The sequence below is a fragment of the Canis aureus genome, chromosome 35 (assembly GCF_053574225.1).
Source record: "Canis aureus isolate CA01 chromosome 35, VMU_Caureus_v.1.0, whole genome shotgun sequence".
Lineage (NCBI taxonomy): Eukaryota > Metazoa > Chordata > Mammalia > Carnivora > Canidae > Canis > Canis aureus.
Genome location: NC_135645.1, coordinates 5,700,379 through 5,720,048, shown reverse-complemented (window position 1 = coordinate 5,720,048; position 19,670 = coordinate 5,700,379). Strand labels below are relative to the sequence as shown.

The 19,670-nt window shown below is 45.4% G+C and overlaps 2 protein-coding genes across 8 annotated transcripts in view; one reads left to right on the top strand and one right to left on the bottom strand.

Annotated features, from left to right (window-relative positions):
- Positions 1–8,456, bottom strand: part of PARP9 (poly(ADP-ribose) polymerase family member 9) — a 33,874-nt gene extending 25,418 nt beyond the window's left edge. The window contains exons 1-4 of one of the 5 annotated variants that reach the window (XM_077884417.1): positions 8,307–8,373; positions 7,981–8,138; positions 2,954–3,065; positions 2,134–2,167 (exon numbers count right to left, since the gene is read on the bottom strand). In XM_077884417.1, coding sequence (XP_077740543.1) covers positions 2,134–2,167; positions 2,954–2,977 — 58 coding nt within the window. In that variant the 5' untranslated portion in view covers positions 2,978–3,065; positions 7,981–8,138; positions 8,307–8,373. Of the gene's footprint in view, positions 1–2,133; positions 2,168–2,577; positions 2,682–2,953; positions 3,066–7,980; positions 8,139–8,306 lie in introns of those variants that run through there. The other 4 variants (XM_077884419.1, XM_077884418.1, XM_077884420.1 and 1 more) reach the window with 4 other exon arrangements.
- On the top strand, positions 8,037–15,894 carry DTX3L (deltex E3 ubiquitin ligase 3L). 3 transcript variants are annotated; one of them, XM_077884424.1, is made up of 6 exons: positions 8,037–8,179; positions 10,084–10,283; positions 11,304–11,508; positions 12,183–13,727; positions 14,206–14,423; positions 15,500–15,894. In XM_077884424.1, exons 4-6 carry the CDS (start codon positions 12,198–12,200, stop codon positions 15,567–15,569), a joined length of 1,818 nt encoding a protein of 605 aa, XP_077740550.1. In that variant the 5' UTR covers positions 8,037–8,179; positions 10,084–10,283; positions 11,304–11,508; positions 12,183–12,197; the 3' UTR covers positions 15,570–15,894. The 3 variants fall into 3 exon arrangements, with proteins under 3 accessions (XP_077740550.1, XP_077740549.1, XP_077740548.1); XM_077884423.1 differs by lacking the exon at positions 11,304–11,508 and having other exon boundaries at positions 8,038–8,179; XM_077884422.1 differs by lacking the exons at positions 8,037–8,179; positions 11,304–11,508 and adding an exon at positions 8,401–8,615.
- Positions 15,895–19,670: the final 3,776 nt, after the last annotated feature.

The window sequence follows — 19,670 nt, the reverse complement described above, 5'->3', positions numbered from 1 at the left end:
TAAAAAAAGAAAGAAAGAAATGAGCAAAGGGTTCCTTTGAAAAGGATGTAATTCCACTTCACATCAGGAAACTGAGTTTCCCATGTGCAAAAAGTGAGATGAGCTTCCTCTCATCCCCTTCTGATGCTCTTTTTCAACCAGACACGTAATTAGACTAAGGATATACAAGAGTTTTTCAAAAAAAAAAAAAAAAAAAAAAAAAAAACAAGAGTTTTTCGTGGTAGGTCACCTGTGAAGTGCCTAATTCTGTGCCTGGCACACAGTGAGCACTCAATAAATGGTAGCTGCTATGTTACAGAGATGGTGGTGAGAAAACTCTGTGTATGGGGACTCTTGAGATTTTAAAAATTTGTGTAAAAATGATGACTCTGAGAGCATCCATACTTAAGGCCCATGCATTGGAAATGACGGAATTATGAGTCAAACATGTATGGAGGCTTTCTTTTATTCATAACTTGTTTGCTTTGGTCAGTGTCTCAGTTTGGGGTTCTTTAAAAAGCAGACTCTGAGGTGATGATTTGAATGCAAGTTTACTTGGGAGGTGATTCTAGAAAACACCAGGGGTGGGTGCCAATGACCAGGGTGGAGTGGGAAAGTAAGACAGGACTAGGAAGGAAAGGAGTGTGTTATGGAGCAAAGGAAGCTGAACTCCACTAGGGGGCAGTGCAGCTCACGTGTCTCACAGTTACACCACTAGTGGAGGGGGAAATTTATCCCACTGCCTTGAGTCACTGGTTGAGGATGCTCCTGTGGGGGGCCGGGTCCAGCACGTGTGTGGAGCACTGATAGTGCCACAGTAAATAATCCTTCATCATATTCTAGTTTCATGGCACAATTCTGGTGGAATTAAAACCAGCTGAAAGTTATATTTATTGTAGGTGGCAGACAAAAAGAGGTGCTGCTCAGACACCCCCCCACACACACACACGCTCCACCCCACGCTCAATGCAGTTATAAAGGGGCAATTTGGCTAGGCAACAGCTTCTAGCTGCTAGCCAATCAGGGTCCATTTCAGCTTTCCAGCCAAGGTCCACACTATCCTCAGGGTGGCACCCATCAATGGCTGAGCAAGGCCATTTATGCACAATGTGGGGTTCCTGCGACGGGCAGAGCTTTGTCAGGTGTTCATTATCGTCTGATGACTCCACCCACCCAATCTGGTTTCTCTTTTCCTTTCACAATAATTCCCGCGTACCTCTAACTCCATGTCAGTTTCTGCTTCCTGGAGAACCCCACCTGTGACACTGTATTTCCTGGAACCTAAGGCATCATTATTATATGCCACTGAGAGAGGGGAAATGATGCCAATTAAACATGGCACTTTAGTGACTGATAGGGAGTAGCCCTATTTCAGGGATGGGAAGAAATATGGGTCCTAAGATAGATAAAATGGGGTAATTAATTACATTTTACTTCAACTTCCATTTCTGATCTGAGCCACTTAGAAAGATCTCTGGTGGCCTTAAAGACCTAAAAGAAGCAGCACATGGGGGCCTGGGTAGCTTAGTCTGTTATGAATCTGCCTTCGGCTCAGGTCATGATCTCAGGGTCCTGGGATGGAACCCACATAGGACTCCCTGCTCAATGGGGGCCTGTCTCGTCCTCTCCCTCTGCCTGACGCTCCCCACCTTGTGTTCTCTCTCTCTGTCCCTTCCTCTGTCAAATAAATAAATAAAAACTTAAAAAAATAAAAATTTAAAATTAAAAAAATAAAAGAAGCAGCACATGAATAGACAAATCCAGTTGGCCTGTGCTTTGGTTGAAAATCGCAAGTTGGCCACTCCTTTGATTAGGCAGGTTCCATTTGGCTCAAACAACCCTTGTTAAACAAAGGGACAATCAGTAGGTCACTTGGCCAATAACATCAGCTCTAGGGCCAAAGTTGGAAGATTCTCACATCTTGTGGGCAAAGGCAAGGATCAATGGGAGGGCTAAGAGAACATGTCTCTTGGTGTCACACTGCACCTGAGGCAGTCTCCCTGGCGACGCATGTGCTGGGTGGCCACAGTGTCCTGCAATCACACACCTGAGCACCTGGGGAGGGGGGGAGACATTTTGCTTCTACATTCCCCTTTCTCCACAGTGGAAAGATCTGATCAGAGATCCTCTGAAACAAAAATGAGGTGATCCTACCTGATTTCTCATTGGAAGCTGCTGCTCTGGAACCCTGCAATAAATAAAAGTGGTCTTTAAAAAAAACCGCAACTCAACAGACTGGAGACTACTGATGACAAACACAGCCTAATAAACACAAAGCAACAAAAACCCCACAAAAAACTATGAGGTTTGAAGGGGAAGGGGAATACGTGTTCGTTTGTTTAATCTTTGTACCTGACATACTTGAAATACTACACGTCCCAGCAAACCCTGACCTGGAGGCCAGTGCACTTCTAATTTGGGATGAGGTGAAGAGTGGAACATTTACACTTGCTTTTCAAGGCCCAAAGGTCACAGACCAAAATGATCCCCAACTCCCTCAAATCTCCAAAGGCTTGTGGGGTTTCTCCAGACAGAACAGGACACATGGGAACACGAACCTCATCAGTTACGCCTCCCCATCCACCAGTAAGGACCTACTTTCAATTGCTTATCTCATGACACAAGCCCAAACATGGAATATTCAGTTTAAACAAATGAGGTGCCTTTTTCTCCGCTTCCTCCTCCATCCTCCTCCCCTCACCCTGCGAAGGCAGATTGTGGAATGAGTAGACAGAATCAAAATGACACTGAAGTGACATTAAAAAAAAAAAATCACCCATCCTCATGTTGGCTCTGTTGCTTACATTAGCAAATTCTTGATTCCCCATCCCTCACGTGGTGCAAGATGAAAGCTTTCACTGGGCTATTAAACCCAAAGAAGAATTCCAAGTAAAACTAAAGACCTCAGGTTTCTAGCTGTTATAGGAAGAACTCTTTGTGTGCTGATCAAGGTTCATCATTTATATGTACTTAAGTTTTTTACCTGGGAAAAGTCCATCCTCCAGGCTCCTGGAGTCTTCAAAGGTTTGTACTCTATTCTGCGTTTCCAGATATAAGCTGTTATGCCCAGATCTGGTTGCCCGCTTCTAGGAATGAAGAGAAAGCACTGACTAGTGTCTTAGGGAATTTGGTAAGAATACACTGAACGAAGAGTAAACATGATTTCTGACCTTAAGTCGTTTTTGTGAGTTTTTTTTTTTTAAGATTTATTTATTTATTTATCCATGAGAGACAGAGAGAGGCAGAGACATAGCAGAGGGAGAAGCAGGTTCCCTGGGGAGCCCGATGTGGGACTCGATCCCGAAACCCCAGGATCACGCCCTGAGCCAAAGGCACCCAGGTGCCCCTCTTGAGTCGTTTATAATTTCGTTGGTGAAGATGCACACATTGTTTTTGCTGCTATTGTTGCCGTTCACCTTCCATCCTTACAGAGAGGTTCTAGTTGAAACTGTAAGGACAGTTCAGAGAAGGAAACCGTAAGGACAGTTCAGAGAACTACTTCCCTGAACTACAGCAGGGAAAGCTTTGTGGAGGAGGTGAGGGCAGACCCAGGCCTTGGCAGACCGAGCGACCTTTGGCATTATTTAGAAGAGGAGGATGATACCAAGAGGTACTGAGCACAGCATTCAAAAAAAAAAAAAGAGGGAAAACTGGCCTTAAGAGTGAGTGAAGTCCCTGGAGGATATTATTTGAAGAAAGAGGGAACTGTGCTCATGCCAGTGGAAGGTGTGTGTCACCGAGTTTGTGATAAATATCCTTGATCAAATTATAAAGGAGAATATCTGGAGAAAAATCAGAAACTCTGTGAAAACATATCTTAAGATTATCCATCTAACAGGGAGGAATTAAAGATTGAATTTTTAGGAGAATGCTGATGAAAATGCTTAAACACACAGTTACCTTCCTTTGTTGCCCACACAGCTGCCTTGAGCCCTCTGAAATGGTTTCTAATGCCTTTGCTGTAGAAAACTTCTGGGGGGCGCCTGGGTGGCTCAGTCGGTTAGGCAGCTGCCTTGGGCTCAGGTCATGACCTCGAGGTCCTGGGAGCCCCACATAAGCCTCCCTGCTCAGCGGGGAGTCTGCTTCTCCTTCTCCCTCTGCTCCTCCCCCTTGCTCATTCTCTCTCTCTCAAATAAATAAATCTTTTTTATTTTTTTTAATTTTTTTTAGATTTTATTTATTTATTCATGAGAGAGAGAGAGAGACAGAAAGGCAGAGACACAGGCAGAGGGAGAAGCAGCCTCCCCATAAGGAGCCTGAGGTGGGACTCGATCCCAGACCCTGGGATCACACCCTGAGCCGAAGGCAGAGGCTCAACCGCTGAGCCACCCAGGCATCCCAAGTAAATAAATCTTTTAAATGAAAAAGGAAAAAAATAAAAAGCTTTGCTCTATCTACAGCAGCAGAGCACTATTATTCTTAACAGGTCAGGAAAAGCAGCAATCCGACAGAATCCTAAAATGCAAGGACGGGATACATTTTTGCCACCAGAGGGCACTCCAGTTTTCACAAAGGAAGGATGACTTTTGTGTCGCCTTCGCTGGGGTCTTCCGGGGCTTTGCTTCAGAGGTTATGGCATTTGTTTTTTCCTTCAGACCTAGGGATGTTCCTTGAAGAACTAGGATAGACTTGGCCGTGGGGGCGGCATTCATTTAACCCCAAAGAAATAAGAAAGAAAGAGCATGTTGCCCCATTCAGTCTCTTTCCATTTTTTTCTCTTTTTTGGGTGCAGGGGGAGAGAAAGCAAGCATAGGCATAGGAAGAGAAAGGGGCATAGGAAGAGGGAGAGAGAGAATCTTAAGCAGGGGCCATGCTCAGCTGGGCGCCCCACCTGGGTCTCCAGCTCCTGAGATTATGACCCTGAGATCATGACCTGAGCCGAAATCAGGAGTTGGACACTTAACCTGACTGAGCCACCCAGACACCCCAGTCTCTTTTGCGTTAAAAACAACAGAAATAAGAACAAACACCTTCCCAATTTTCCATCACCGGCTCTGATTCTTTCTGTCCGTGGGTAGCATGAAGGATTGACTCTCCTCACGCTCAGCACACGGTGGTCTGGCCCCTTGTCTCACCCCACTCCTCCATGGGGTTAATCCCAGCAGTCTATCTTCTGTCCTAACCTTTACTTGACTGCTTTCTACAACATTTCCTTCTTCGATTCCTACCTTCTTGGCTTCTACTATGCCCCTCCCGTGGGTTCTCACCTTGCCTTTAACCTTTTCCCTGGATTCACCTCCATGGTTTACTCCTTAATCGATTGCCCCAGGACTCTGTCTGAAAAGTACTTCTCTGCTTATTTGGCCCACCCTCCGAGGGTGATCTCATCCATCCTCAAAGCTCCAGCTCACCAGCTGCAAATATGATTCCCAAACTATCCTTAGGCTATACTTCTCCTGATCCCCAAGTTTCTTTTTTTTTTTTTTTAATATTTTATTTATATATTTATGAGAGACACAGAGAGAGAGAGAGGCAGAGACATAGGCAGAGGGAGAAGCAGGCTCCATGCAGGGAGCCCAAGGTGGGACTCCATCCCGGGTCTCCAGGATCACACCCTGGGCTGAAGATGGCGCTAAACCGCTGAGCCACCCAGGGATCCCCTGATCCCCAATTTTCAACTCCATCTGGATGTCCCACAGTCCCCTTGCACATAGACTCTGCAAAACTGGACCCATAATCTATCTCCACTCCCTAACTCTCTACTCTCACCAACTCCTCCAAAATCCACACTTTATCTTCTGGATACCACAGTTTAGTAAACCGATAGACCAGTTACCCACTGAAGTCAGAAATCTAGAATCTGGGATCCCTGGGTGGCGCAGCAGTTTCGCGCCTGCCTTTGGCCCAGGGCGCGATCCGGGAGACCCTGGATCGAATCCCACGTCAGGCTCCCAGTGCATGGAGCCTGCTTCTCCCTCTGCCTGTGTCTCTGCCTCTCCCTCTCTCTGTGTGACTATCATAAATAAATAAAAATTAAAAAAAAAAATCTAGAATCTTCTCCCTTGTGCCATATCCAACCCACATCATTGGGTCCTGACCAACTAAATCACTTTCTTTTTTCTGTTCTTTTTTTTTTTAGTAGCTCCATGCCCAGTGTGGAACCCAATGCAGGACTTGAACTCATGACCCTGAGATCAAGGCCTGAGCTGAGGGGTACCTGGGTGGCTCAGTTAGCTAAGCATATGACCCTTGGTTTTGGCTAAGGTCATGATCTCAGGGTTGTGAGATCAAGCCCTGCATTGGGCTCTATGGGCAGTGCAGAGTCTACTTGAGATTCTCTCTCTCTCAAATAAATAAATAAAATCTTTTAAAAAAATTTTTTTAAGGGACACCTGGGTGGCTCAGCAGTTGAGCATCTGCCTTTGGCTCAGGGAGTGATCCTGGAGTCCCAGGATCAAGTCCCACATTGGGCTTCCTGTAGGGAGCCTGCTTCTCCCTCTGCCTGTGTCTCTGCCTCTCTCTCTCTCTCTCTCTCTCTCTCTCTCTCTGTGTGTGTCTCGTGAATAAATAAAGTAATAAAGTATTTTTAAAAAAATTTTTAAAAGGGGTGCCTGGGTGGCTCCGTTGGTTAAGCATCTGCTTTCAGCTCATGTCATGATCTCAAGGTCCTGGAATCGAGCCCTGCATCGGGCTCTCTGCTCGGTGGGGAATCTGCTACTCCCTCTTCCTTCTCCCTCTGTGCTCTCTCTCACATACGTACTCTCTCTAATACATTAATTAAATTAAAAATTAAAAAAAAAGACCTGAGCTAAGACCAAGAGTTGAACACTTAACTGACTGAGCCACTCAGGCACCCCTAAATCACTTTCAAATATGCCCCTACCCTCCTTTCCTACTGACACCATTTCATTTCAGAGCTTCAGAGCCTCTTGCCTTGAGGCAATACATTCTTCTAAAGGATTGAAATATATTCAATTTTACATTTTACTGTTTGAATAGGTATAATATTTACTGGTTCAAATTTAAAAGAATGTGAAAGGCTCCCTCCTACCCACCTCACCACGTTTCCTTCCCAGAACTAATCAGTGTCAATAGTTCCTCCTGTATCCTTCCAGAGGCATTTCCCCCACACAGTAGCATCGTCTACACACTCTTCTGCATCTCACCCTTTTCATGTCATGTATCCTAGAGATCTTTCCGGGTTTGCACCTCAAGAGCTTCTTCATTCGTTTTAATGCTCTTTGCATCCCATTATATAGATGCCCGATAAGCTATTAAACCTCTAGGTCTCCCTACTTAGGGACATTTAAGGCGTTTCCAATGTTCTGCGGTTGTAATAAAAAGGGGGTGCAGGGGATCCCTGGGTGGCGCAGCGGTTTGGCGCCTGCCTTTGGCCCAGGGCGCTATCCTGGAGACCCGGGATCGAATCCCACATCGGGCTCCCGGTGCATGGAGCCTGCTTCTCCCTCTGCCTATGTCTCTGCCTCTCTCTCTCTCTCTGTGACTATCATAAATAAATAAAAATTAAAAAAAAAGGGGGGGGTGCAGAACAACTTCGTGCATAGGCCACTTCCTGCAGGTGTTAACTGATCAATGGGCATATCCTTTCTAAACCGTGGCTTCTAAAACACTTGAAATTGCACCTATACCTCCCACTCTATCTATATTGGTCAGCACTGGTCTAGACCCTTCCCCCGTCCCAATTCATCTTCTCCAAGGCGGATCCCAATGCGCTTCGGGTCTCAGGGGTTCTAGTGCCTCAGATGCTCCCCACCTCTCACTCTTTTTAAGATTCTGCTTCATGGACGGCTGGATGGCTCAGTGATTGAGTGTCTGCCCTGGGCTCGGGGCGTGACCCCAGGGTCCTGGGATCGAGTCCCACATGGGGCCACCCACAGGGAGCCTGCTTCCCCCTCTGCCTGTGCCTCTGCCTCTCTCTCTGGGTCTCTCATAAACAAATAAATAAATAAATAAATAAATAAATAAATAAATAAATAAATAAGTAAATAAATAAGTAAGTAAATAAATCCTAAAAAAAAAAAGTTTCTGCTTCAAACTTACTCTTGGAGGCCTTAAGAGACTTTGCTTCCTTATTCACTCAAGTCCGCCTGCCTTCACCAGCAGGGCCTCTGCGCTCATCTTCGCCCCCTGGCACCCGGGTGGGAGCCCCGAGCCCCATCACCGCTGCGGGGCCCGAGGGAGGCACCTGGCGCCCCGTCCTAACGCAGGTGAACGGATTCAAATGTCAGGAGACACGCAGGTAGGTTTTCCCCGGGAATTCGAGCGAGTCCCGGCCGCCGCAGGTGACAGTAACGCGGCACGAGCGGAGGAGCTGGGGGCCTCACCTGCGGGCCGTCCCCCCACCTGCGGACCCCGAGCCGACCTACCTGCTCGCCGGGAAGGGCGCCCCAGGGAGGAGGGGGGCGGGGGGAGGGGAGGGAGCGCCCGGGCAGGGCTCGGGGAGGGACTTCCGAGAAGCGAAACTGAAACTTTGCGGCGGGCGCCGCGGACCCGAGCCATGGCCCTCCGCCCGCCGTCCCCGCTGCTCGTGCGGGTGCCCCAGGCCGGCCCGCGGACGCGCTGGAAGCTGGGGGTCTACTTCCAGAGCCGGAGCTCGGGCGGCGGCGAGTGCAGCGTGCAGCCCGCCCACCCCGGGGACCAGGTCACCTTCCAGGTGAAGTTCTTGGAAAGGGCAGGTGAGCGGCGGGTGCAGAGCGGGTGCAGAGCGGCCGGGCCCGCGGGGTCCCCCCACCCACCCGGTCCCCCCACCCACCCCCCCCAGCTCCGGGGACCTACACAGGATGGCACCCACTGCTGGGGACCCGAACCGGGGCCCCCGCTGCCTCCAGAGGGAGGCCGGAGCCCAGGAGGCCCAGCCAGGGATCTGCGCTGACCACATTTTAGAGGGGATGCTTTGCAGCATCTTCACCCGCACTCAGAGTTCTCAGCTCTGGGAAGAGCACCTTTCCCTCCTCCAGACACCTCTAAACTCCTGTCATTTAGGTATTCCACTTTATTTCTTTTTAATTTATTAATGGGGGGTGGGGGGTGGGCAGAGACCCAGGCAGAGGGAGAAGCAGGCTCCATGCAGGGAGCCCTATGTGGGACTTGACCCCCGGTCTCCAGGATCAGGCCCTGGGCTGAAGGCAGGCGCTAAACCGCTGAGCACCCCCCCCCCCCGGGGTGCCCTAGGTATTCCACTTTATTTCTTTTTTATTTACTGAGACACACACACACACACACACACACACACACACACACACACACAGAGACAGAGAGAGAGAGGCAGAGACCCAGGCAGAGGGAGAAGCAGGCTCCACGCAGGAAGCCCGATGTGGGACTCGATCCTGGGTATCCAGGATCGCGCCCTGGGCTAAAGGCGGTGCTAAACCACTGAGCCACCGGGGCTGCCCTAGGTATTCCACTTTCATACTTTAATTATTCCATTGATTTGTTTTCCAAGAATTACAAATAGTCATATATGCTCACTGTAGAATAGAGAGAGAGAAAAGAATAAAGAAAACCACCCTGGAGCCGATCTGGTGCATTTCTTTGCAGCCTTTTTTTTCCTACGAATGTCAGGCCATCGACCTACATTTGCGAAATTCTGAGGCTGTATCTTTGATTCCTGCTCTTTTCGTTTGACTTTGTAGAATGAGTATTATTCCATATCATTGAAATGGGAAACTGGAGACAGTTTCGGAAGCCTGACTTTTAAAGAATGGACTTAATACCCTTATCATGAGCTTTTCATTTCTACAGTAACACGTAAGCTGGAGGTGCCCTGTGGCTCAGTCGGTTAAGTGTGTCTGCCTTCCTCAGGTCGTGATCTCAGGGTCCTGGGACCCAGAGCCCCAAGTCTGCTCCCGGCTCAGCAGGGAGTCTGCTTCTCCCTCCCTGCCCGCTGCTCATGCGGGGCGCACATGCGAGCGTTCTCTCTTTCTCCCTCTCCCCCCCTCAAATAAATAAATAAAATCTTTAAAAACAAACAAAAACATAACCTGCCCCTTTGGAGTTTGACAGTTCCCTGTCACCAACCCACCATTCCAGGATGCAGGGAGTGGCCTTCTTGGAAAGCTGTTGGGACAGGGTACAGATGCATGAATAAGAGGTTTATTTGAGTCTTACCCGTGTGTATGTGTGTGTATAATGTCTCCATTGAAGCTAAAGAGAGAGTCTTGAAGAAAGAAAAACATCAAATTATCGTTGACAACAAACTTCTGACTATTTTTCTGGAGCCCACTGAGAATCCAGTAGATTCTGGAGTGTCTTCGCTGACACAGTCACAGAAAGAGGTGAGGTCTGATGAGAAGCATCCAGAGGGAGAAGGTATTCCTAATGCTATGGATTCCTGTCTCCAAAAGGTAAGGATTAAAAGAGGGGGCGGACAGATAGGTCCCTGTACCTTCCCCTCCGTTGGCCATTCCTTTCATTATTGATCCAACCACCACTTGCTGAGGACTTACTAGAAGGCAGGTACTCTTTTAGGCATTGGGACACAGAAGTGAACATAATAGACAAGATCCCTCTGGGTGGGGGGGGGGGTACATAGAAAGACAATAAGCAAGTAAACAAAATAAATGAAACCATTTCAGGCAGTGAGTGATATGTACTGAGAAGATAATATGATAGGGTGTTGCCTTAGAGGGTGACAGAGCCAAAGTGAGGAAGGAGAAAGAGGTGGTGCTGCTTCTCACCAGAAGTCAGAAGCAACTTCTCTGAGGAGGAGACATTTGTCCTGAGACAATATCAACTGCTTATTGTGTGCCAGGCACTGTCACAGGAGCTGGGAATACAGCCAGGAGCATAGACCATGCTCTCAGAGACCTTACATTGTAGTGAGAGAAACAGATAATAGGAAAAATATATATATATGTAATAAAATATATATATAATATATATAAAATATATATATAAATACATAAAATTAAAAATATATATATATATATATATATAAAATGTCTGCCAGAGGTGCTAGGAAGAAGAATATGATAGGATAGATGACAGATAATGACAGGCCATTATTTTAAACAAGATATCAGGGAAAACCTCTCACATGAGGTAATGTCTGGGTAGAGACATGAATGAAGTAAGGGAGCTACTAGCTAAATGAGGTAAGAATGTTCGAGGCCGGGGGAAGGGCAAGTACAAAGGCCCTGAGACAGGAGCTTCTATCCTGAGCCCCAGGATGGGTTCTAACCCCCAGTGTGGCTAGCAGGCAGTGGGCAAGGGAGAGAGTGAAAGGAGAGGAACTCGAAGAGGTAACCGAAAGTCAGATCCCTGGGGGATGAAGGTAGAAACTTTGGGTTTTAACTTCAGTCTTAGGGGATTCACCTGATGGCTTTGAGCCAGGGAGTGGGCTGATCTGGTTTATGTTTCTAAAGGCTCACTTTGGCTGCTGTGTGGAGGGCCGAGTGTAGGAAGGGGCCAGAGTGGAAGCAGAAGGTGAAGGGTTGCAGCAGGCCAGGAGTGAGATGACAACAGCTTGGACTCAGGGTGGCCCTGATGAAGGTGTGAGAAATGGTGAGATTTGGGCAACACCTTAAGGATGATCTGGACCAAGGATGTTACATGCAGAGGAAGTAGCAGGTACAAAATCCTTGAGGGGAACAAAACAGAGAAACCTTGTTTTTGTATTACATTCAATTTGCATGTCCTTTTCTCAGCTTCAGCTGGTGTTTTTGTCCTATATTTGAGCTTCTCAAGGACAGAATTTAGAGGGCCCAGCAACACCTCATGCGGTTAGGTACTCAGTTTAAGAAAAAAAAATGGAGGAGACTTGAAGAAGAGAAAACACAGTGAATAGGGAAAAACATCCTCTTCAGATTTATGGCTCCTTTCCAAGCTCACAGACTCTTGTGAGAACCACAGCAACTTGCCCAGAAAGCGGAAGTGCCTTCCCTCCCCCCCACTCCCCAGTAGTGGAGATAGCAGAGGGCTCCAGAAGCCCAGCTTTTTGTCCACATCACTTTTTGAACATGCTTGTACCCAGGCTCTACATTTACAGTGGACTCTCTGGAGATGTCCCTGGGCCTTGGCTTGTTGGTTTGTTTCCTTTCCTTTTGTTTTGTTTTAATTCCCCCAAGTGATTCTAATGTGCAGACAGAGCTGAGAACCTCTGGGCGCAGCCTGCTACAACCTCTGCAAAAAGGATTTGAAAGAAGTCACCTTCTGGTGGTTTCTCTGGTCTTTAGGCGTTGTCCTGACAGGAGAGTGTAGGGCTGACATCTGAGAGATTTTATTTATTCCTTTTAAATTTTCAGATCTTTCTTTGTGTCATGGCTGACCTGAATTGTAACCTGTTCTCTAAAGAGCAGAGGGAACAGATAACCACTATCTGCCCCGAGGTCAAAAAGATGGAAGGGCACGATGGAATTGAGAAGGTGTGTGGCACCTTTGGAGATATTGAAAAAATACATCACTTCTTGAAAGAGCAACTCCAAGAAAGCGGGCACAGACATGAGTCTTCCCTTTGGACAGGGGAGAGGGAGCTGCGCCCTCAGCAGGACCAGAACAGCTGTGTTTCCCCCTCCCAACCAACAACCAGGGCAGAAGAAAAAAGCAGCCATCTTGAAATTCCCTTGCCTTTCTTTGAATACTTCCAATATATCTATCCTGATACAATAAACTCAATACAGAAAAGATTTGGTGTAAAAATAAGAGTTCAGGAGAGTTCTCTGAATACTGTCAATTTAGACTTCACCTCCAATCAATCAGGTGACCTCGAAGCTGCTAAAGAGTCTTTTTTCAGTGAATTTCAGAAAACTGCAGGACTGCTGGAGCAGGAATGCCTTGCTTTTGAAGACAGTAAGCAGGCAAATAAGATCAAACAGGAATTGAATCAACGGTTTACAAAGCTCCTTATAAAGGAGAAAGGAAGGGAATTAACTCTCCTTGGGACACAAGATGACATTTCTTCTGCCAGATATTTTTTTACCCTAAAAGACCCTGAAAATCTTGTCATGGGACCTGTGAAAATATCGGCTCTCACATGCCTGAATAATGGGATTGAAGTTGACACCGCTCAGTATAAGCTTGTAGAAGCTGAATTACTCCAGAAGGTGAAAGAGATAGAAGAAAAGTACAACACTCAATGTGAGATTTGTGGAAACATTAAGAAAATGCGCATTCTATTTGAACCTAAGGACAAGGAACTCGATCTGTCTGTCCATGCTTACGGAAGTTTCATCGAAGCCTATCAACATGTGTCAAGTCAGCTGGTAAGAGAAGTTCTTTCGCTGAAACATCTGGGCAGAGAGAGAAAGCTCTTACATGGGACCAAGTTCGCTGATGACTTTAGAACAATGCATCCAGACATACACTTCGTGCTAAATCAAGAGTCCATGACTCTGATTGGGTTGCCAAGTCACCTGGCAAAGGCCAAGCAGTATATCTGTAAAAAAGTGGAATTGTCCCTGTTGGCTGGAGATCAAGGGAATGAGGACCACGAAACACCCATGGACACTGACAGTAATGATTCAGAAATGGCTTCCCCAACACTCCAGCACTCTGTCAGTTCTGGGGGGTCAGGGGAGGACAAGGAAGAGGACAAATGTAGCATCTGCATGGACATCATCAGGAACAAACACGTGCTCTTGAAGTGCAAGCACGCATTCTGCACCCCTTGTATCGACAAAGCCTTGTCCTATAAGCCGGTCTGTCCCGTGTGCCAGACTTCCTATGGCATCCAGACAGGCAATCAGCCAGAGGGAACCATGACTTTCACTCTCCTAAAAGACTCACTTCCAGGTTATGAATCCTGCGGTTCCATTGTGATTGATTATAACATGGAAGGAGGCATACAAACAGTAAGTGTTTCTGAGGTACATGGGTTTCTTTCCAGGATGCTAGAATTATCAGAGGAAAAGAGACTCTCTTGTCTCTGGATTCCTGAGGAATTATTTCCATAAATGGAAAAATACATGGAATGTATTTTCATATATATTTCTATATTCAAGGGCCTTAAATAATAATAATAACAACAACAACAACAGTAATAAAGGTACCAATGTTTGCTGATAACTTAAGTATCTTTTGTGTCTGCTAAGGCAGAGAAGAAGTGGGTGGTGATTATGTGTTAGAATGGGGCAAGTCAGAAGATGGATAGTATTTCTGGCAAGAATTTAGGGAAAAAGAGAAATAGGAATTATTGCAAATATATGCAAACCTTCGGTATTTTTTTTTTTTATTTACTCCATCTGCAAATGAGTACATCTATCTGTATAGTAAAATTCAGACTTGGGGAGTGTTTTCATGTGATATTTTTTTTTTTTTGTCTTCACACAGAAAGAGCACCCAAACCCAGGAAAGAAATACTCTGGAGTACAACGAACAGCATACTTGCCTAATAATGAAGAAGGAAATAAGGTTTTGAGACTGCTTTATAGAGCCTTTGAGCAAAAGCTGATTTTCACAGTGGGAGAGTCTCGAACACTAGGAGTCTCAGATGTCATTACATGGAATGATATCCACCACAAAACGTCCCGTGTTGGAGGGCCACAAAAGTGAGAACCTTCTGAAACATAATGATTGCTAAGCGGGATTTAGAGGTTGTAAAATATGGCAGTTTGAGGAGGTGGCTGTAAGGAGACTGTAGAGCAGTGGGATTGGATACAGTAAAGTATTTTTTTGAAATATAGTTGACATACAATGTTATATTAGTTTCAGTTGTACAACAGTTGATTTGACAATTCTACACATCGCCCAGTGCTGACTATGATAAGTGTAGTTACCGTCTGTCCTTTATTTTGCAACTGGTAGTTGCACCTCCTAGTCCATCTTTTGCCTACCCCCCACCCCATCCCTAGCCCCCTTCCCCCAGCAATCACCAGTTTCTTCTCTGTATTTATGAGACTGTTTCTGTGTGTGTGTGTGTGTGTGTGTGTGTTGTATTTTTGATTCCACATATAAGTGAAGTCCTATGGTATTTGTCTTTCTCTGATTTCACCCAACATAATAACCTCTAGGTCTATCTATGTTGTTGCAAATGGCAAGATTTCATCCTTTTTCGTGGCTGAGTAATATTTTATGTATTATTTACTTTTCCTTCTTTTAAAAATCACCCTTTCTTTTACCCTCCCCTCCCGAATGGTCCACAGAGATCCTAAAATCAGTTGGCCAATAGTACTCTAGGAAAAGTCTCAGTTAGTAGTGGTGGAAGTTGTATCATCAGCAATCCAGTTGTTCTTTACTTGCCCTTTATGAAACCCAAATAGAATGCCTCAGACCCTATAGTGTTCAAAAGGGAATGCATCCTAAGCTTTTCAAAAATGTCCCAAATTTGAAAATTCTTCTGTAGAATATGGTTGCCCTCCATAAAAATATAGTGTAGTTATTAGACTTTAGGAGAGTCACTGCTTACCGTGAGCTGAAAATAAAAAGTCTTGTTCAAGGCCAATCCTGGGCAGACAGCTAGGCTCACTTACCAGGCAGAGCACTTACATCTGCACACTTACAAGTGATTATCAGTCATCTGTCTTCAGGATTGTTTTTGAATGTTTGCAACACTACATGTTAATCTACTGTACAGATTTTTTTAAGACCATTTGTGAAGAAGTTAAGGACCTTTTTCCTTCTGCAGGTATGGCTACCCTGATCCCGATTATCTGAAACGTGTCAAACAGGAGCTGAAAGATAAAGGAATTGAGTAAGAAGACTGCAGGAAGGATGTCTTGAGCCAAGCTATCAAAAGACACAGTTGAAGAAACATCTTTTTAAACTTTTCATCTCCGAAAAAAAAAAAAAACTTTTCCTCTCCGGACGCCTGGGTGGCTCAGCGGTTGGGCATCTGCCTTTGGCTCATGATGTGATCCTGGGGTCTCAGAATCAAATCCCGCATTGGGCTTGCTGCCTGGAGCCTGCTTCTCCCTCTGCCTGTGTCTCTGCCTCTCTCTCTCTCTCATGAATAAATAAAATCTTTTAAAAAATAAATAAAAATTTTAAAAATAAATAAAATAAAATTTTTCATTTCAAGAAGTCGTAGATGTAAAAGTAAGAATCTCCTAGTCTGTCATTTCTGGAGTGTTACTTTTTACGGAAGATAAAAGCTCCAAATATCTGTGTAATTTTATATGTATTGTGCCTCATTCTTGGGTCATCTTTGGGGGAGCAGGGGGTGGAGTGTCGTGAGTCTGAAATCATCTTCTGTGTTCTTCAGTTGAAATAGTAGCTGACAAGTGATACTCTTTTTTAAAAAATTTTAAATATATTTTATTTATTTATTCATGAGAGTCACAGAGCGAGAGGCAGAAACACAAGCAGAGGGAGAAACACAAGCAGAGGGAGAAGCAGGGAGCCCAATGTGGGACTCGATCCCAGGACCCAGGGATCATGCCCTGAGCCGAAGGCAGACGCTCAACCACTGAGCCACCCAGGCGTCCCTGTCAATTGATACTCTTTTTATTGCCATTTCTGAGGTAGCCTTTTGTTTCTTTGTTTGCTCCTTAAGTACCCTGTAAGTAAAATCCTAGTGTGGATGGGGGTGGGGAGGAAGGCTTTGATTATGGAAAATTAGAGACCCACATTCCCCACCACCACCACCCTCACCATGGCCTGAAAAGGGGCCAGAAGCAGAGATTGGGCAACCTCTGGTAATAAATGGAATAAGGCTATTTTTCACAACACAGAGCTTGATACACAGTTGGTGCTTCATAATTTTTTGCTGCCTGACTCAGGTTACTAATAGCCCAGCATAGGGATTATGTTCCCTACATCTCTGACAGAGGCAAGTAAGGAAGCCATTTCTGGAGACCTCACCACTGATTAGGAAAACTGAGTTTCTTACTCCACAGCACTTAGCCTCTGAACTCTGGCCTCTGAACAGGCCTCTAATTTGGTCCTTGCTCCCTCCTGATTCTTAAAATCTGCCATATGGGGTGCATTTACCCCGTCATTATAATACTACATGTTTCTGAACACTCTTTTCCTCTGGATATTACTGTACTTTTTTAAGTGTACCCTGCTTCCAGTGTAACAGATAAATAACCTTATTTTAGTTTCCATAGACATCACTTTCTCAGTAGTATAGCCCCCACCATAGCAGTTTTTCCATTCTTTTATTAAGTCCCACCAAGTCCTATTTTCTCCCTCATAATCTTTCTCCGTGGTGCTCTCTCTGGACAGAGACAAGGTAAGTTGGATCTACTATAAGAAATATATGGCATGGCAAAATGTGCTTTTAAATTTTAAATTTTCTGAAGAAAATTATACTAGCCAATTATCTGGTTATCCATGTCCCAGCCTCTCTCCGAAACAGATGAACAAGAGGTCTTTTTCTTTTCCTAAAAATACACATATATATGGTATACATTTGTTAATCAGATGGCAATAGCTAATATTTATTATGGATGTATTTTATCCTCTTGATAAAGGGCTTTGCTTCTATGATTGAGACTATTAATGCTATCCCCATTTTATAAGTGAGAAACTGATGCATAGAGAGAAGAACATTGACAAAAGTCACATAGTTTATAAATAGAAGTGCTGGGATCCGAAGAAGGTAGTCGGGCCTTAGGGCTTCCACACCCCCAGGCTACCTTGCCTCCTGCAGGAGACTTCTCCAAGGAGCAGGCTGAGGAGTTCCCATTATCCTGGGCTTCTCTCAGAAATGGATTCCTGCACAGTGCTCAAAGTAGATTTCCTCCAAGGATGATGTCCTATTTGAAGAACTTAAAAACCCAGGATCTTTTCCTTTATCCAAGAGTTAAGAAAGCTTAAGTGATAGGTCTTTTCTTAAAAATCAGATTATTCATTTAGTTTTTGATGATTCATGAAAGTCTTTACTGTTATGATTGTTGGGTCAGCTAAATTTGCTTCAAGAAAGCAAAACTGGGTCCTGCTAAGTTCTGGATCCTAGCCTTTGGATTACTGCTCTTGTTCTGTGGAAGGTATTATCATCTGTATCTGCTTTAAATAAAGTTATATCCAGGGGCGCCTGGGTGGCTGAGTCAGTTAAGTGTCTGACTCTGGATTTCGGCTCAGGTCATGATCTCTGGGTCCTGGGATGGAGCCCTGCATGGGGTTCCAAGCTCAATGTGGAGTCTGCTTGTCCATCTCCCTCTGCCCCTTTCCCCACGCTCTCAAGCACGTGTGCTCGATCTCTCAAATAAATCAATCAATAGTATCTTAAAAATTAATAAAGTTTTGGGATCCCTGGGTGGCGCAGTGGTTTAGCTCCTGCCTTTGGCCCAGGGCGCGATCCTGGAGACCAGGGATCAAATCCCACGTCGGGCTCCCAGTGCATGGAGCCTGCTTCTCCCTCTGCCTGTGTCTCTGCCTCTCTCTCTCTCTCTCTCTGTGACTATCATAAATAAATAAAAATTTTAAAAAAATTAATAAAGTTTTATCCATATTAGGAACATATTTTCTGTGTTCCTCTCCTGCTCCTTTTTTCTCTTCCCTTAGGATGAGATTCTGGGAGTTCTTTACAACACCAGCAGTGTAGAGGTATATCATGTGCTGTACAGATGTCTGCAGCTGATTTTGTGTGTAGCTATTTGCTAAATAACATCACAGCAAAATGGAACAGGACTGACTTCACTGTTGCCACTTTGGGTGGTGGAAATCACATTGCTTAGTATTGTTTCTCCTTAACACAGAGGTTATTACAAAGATAAAAGTAGGCTACCAGCTTCATCTCTTCTCTCCTAGGGAAAGCGGATGTCATACCCTATCAAACCACACTTGCCCCCTCTTTGCTCCTACAGTTTCTTTTTCACCTTTCCAGCATCAGTGTTGGATTACCCAGATGCTTCACTGGGTACCAGCATATCAGGTCACCTTCTCTCCAAAGGAAAAAAAAGAATTGAAGCTGATATTAAGAGGGGTGCCCTGGGTGGCTCAGTCGGTTAAGCATCTGCCTTTGGCTCAGATCATGATCCCAGAGTCCAAGGATCGAGCCCTGCATCAGGCTCCCTGCTCAGCAGACAGCCTGCTTCTCCCTCTTCTCTGCTGCTCCCATGCTCGTGCGTGCTCTCTCTCTCTGTCAAATAAATAAATAAAATCTTAAAAAAAAGAGAGAGAAAATAGTATTAAGATATTTGATGTTTTCTAAAGATAGAAAGCTTCTGCACCCAATTCCCATGTGTGGGCCTCCATACATCCAAGCAATTCTCTAACATCGGTTGGGTGTCCTATACTTCAACTCAATTCTGACACTACCAGGCCAGGTTACCACCCTGGCCACACAGAGCCTTGCAAAGATCTATCCTATCACTCAGAAGCTTCATTCACTTGACATATGGATTGAAAGAGAGTATAAAAACCATTTCGTTTAAATGTCTTATTTCATAGAGGAGAAAACTCAGTTTTACTTCCTGGGAAAACAACAGACAATGTAAGATCTATTACATTTATAGCACATTAAAATGTGGCCTTAATGGCACCTTTGACTTCTCCCCATCCTGTTTCCTGCATATCCATCATCACCAGCCCTGCCTCTCCTTCACTTCAACTCTCACTGTCTACCTGGCATGTCCATAGTTCTCTCACCAGAATGAATAAAATACCCTCTAAAGATTCTCTGTCTCCACCCCCCTTTCCTCATGTCACTTCAAACTGCCTTTTAAAAAACAATAGCTCTGGGGTGCCTGGGTGGCACAGTAGGGTAAGCATCAGACTCTCGGTTTCGGTTTCAGCCCAGGTTGTGATCTCAGGGTCGTGAGATTGAGCCCTGCGTCAGTCTCTGTGCTGGGCATGGAGTGTGCTTCAGATTCTCTCTCCTTCTCCCTCTGTTCCTCCCACTCATGCTCTTT

Excerpts from the sequence above, each read along its gene's own strand:
- DTX3L (XM_077884422.1), top strand. The coding sequence starts at position 8,438 with ATGGCCCTCCGCCCGCCGTCCCCGCTGCTCGTGCGGGTGCCCCAGGCC. Across the intron at positions 13,728-14,205 it reads TGGAAGGAGGCATACAAACA|AAAGAGCACCCAAACCCAGG; the intron begins GTAAGTGTTTCT and ends GTCTTCACACAG. Across the intron at positions 14,424-15,499 it reads CGTGTTGGAGGGCCACAAAA|GTATGGCTACCCTGATCCCG; the intron begins GTGAGAACCTTC and ends TTCCTTCTGCAG.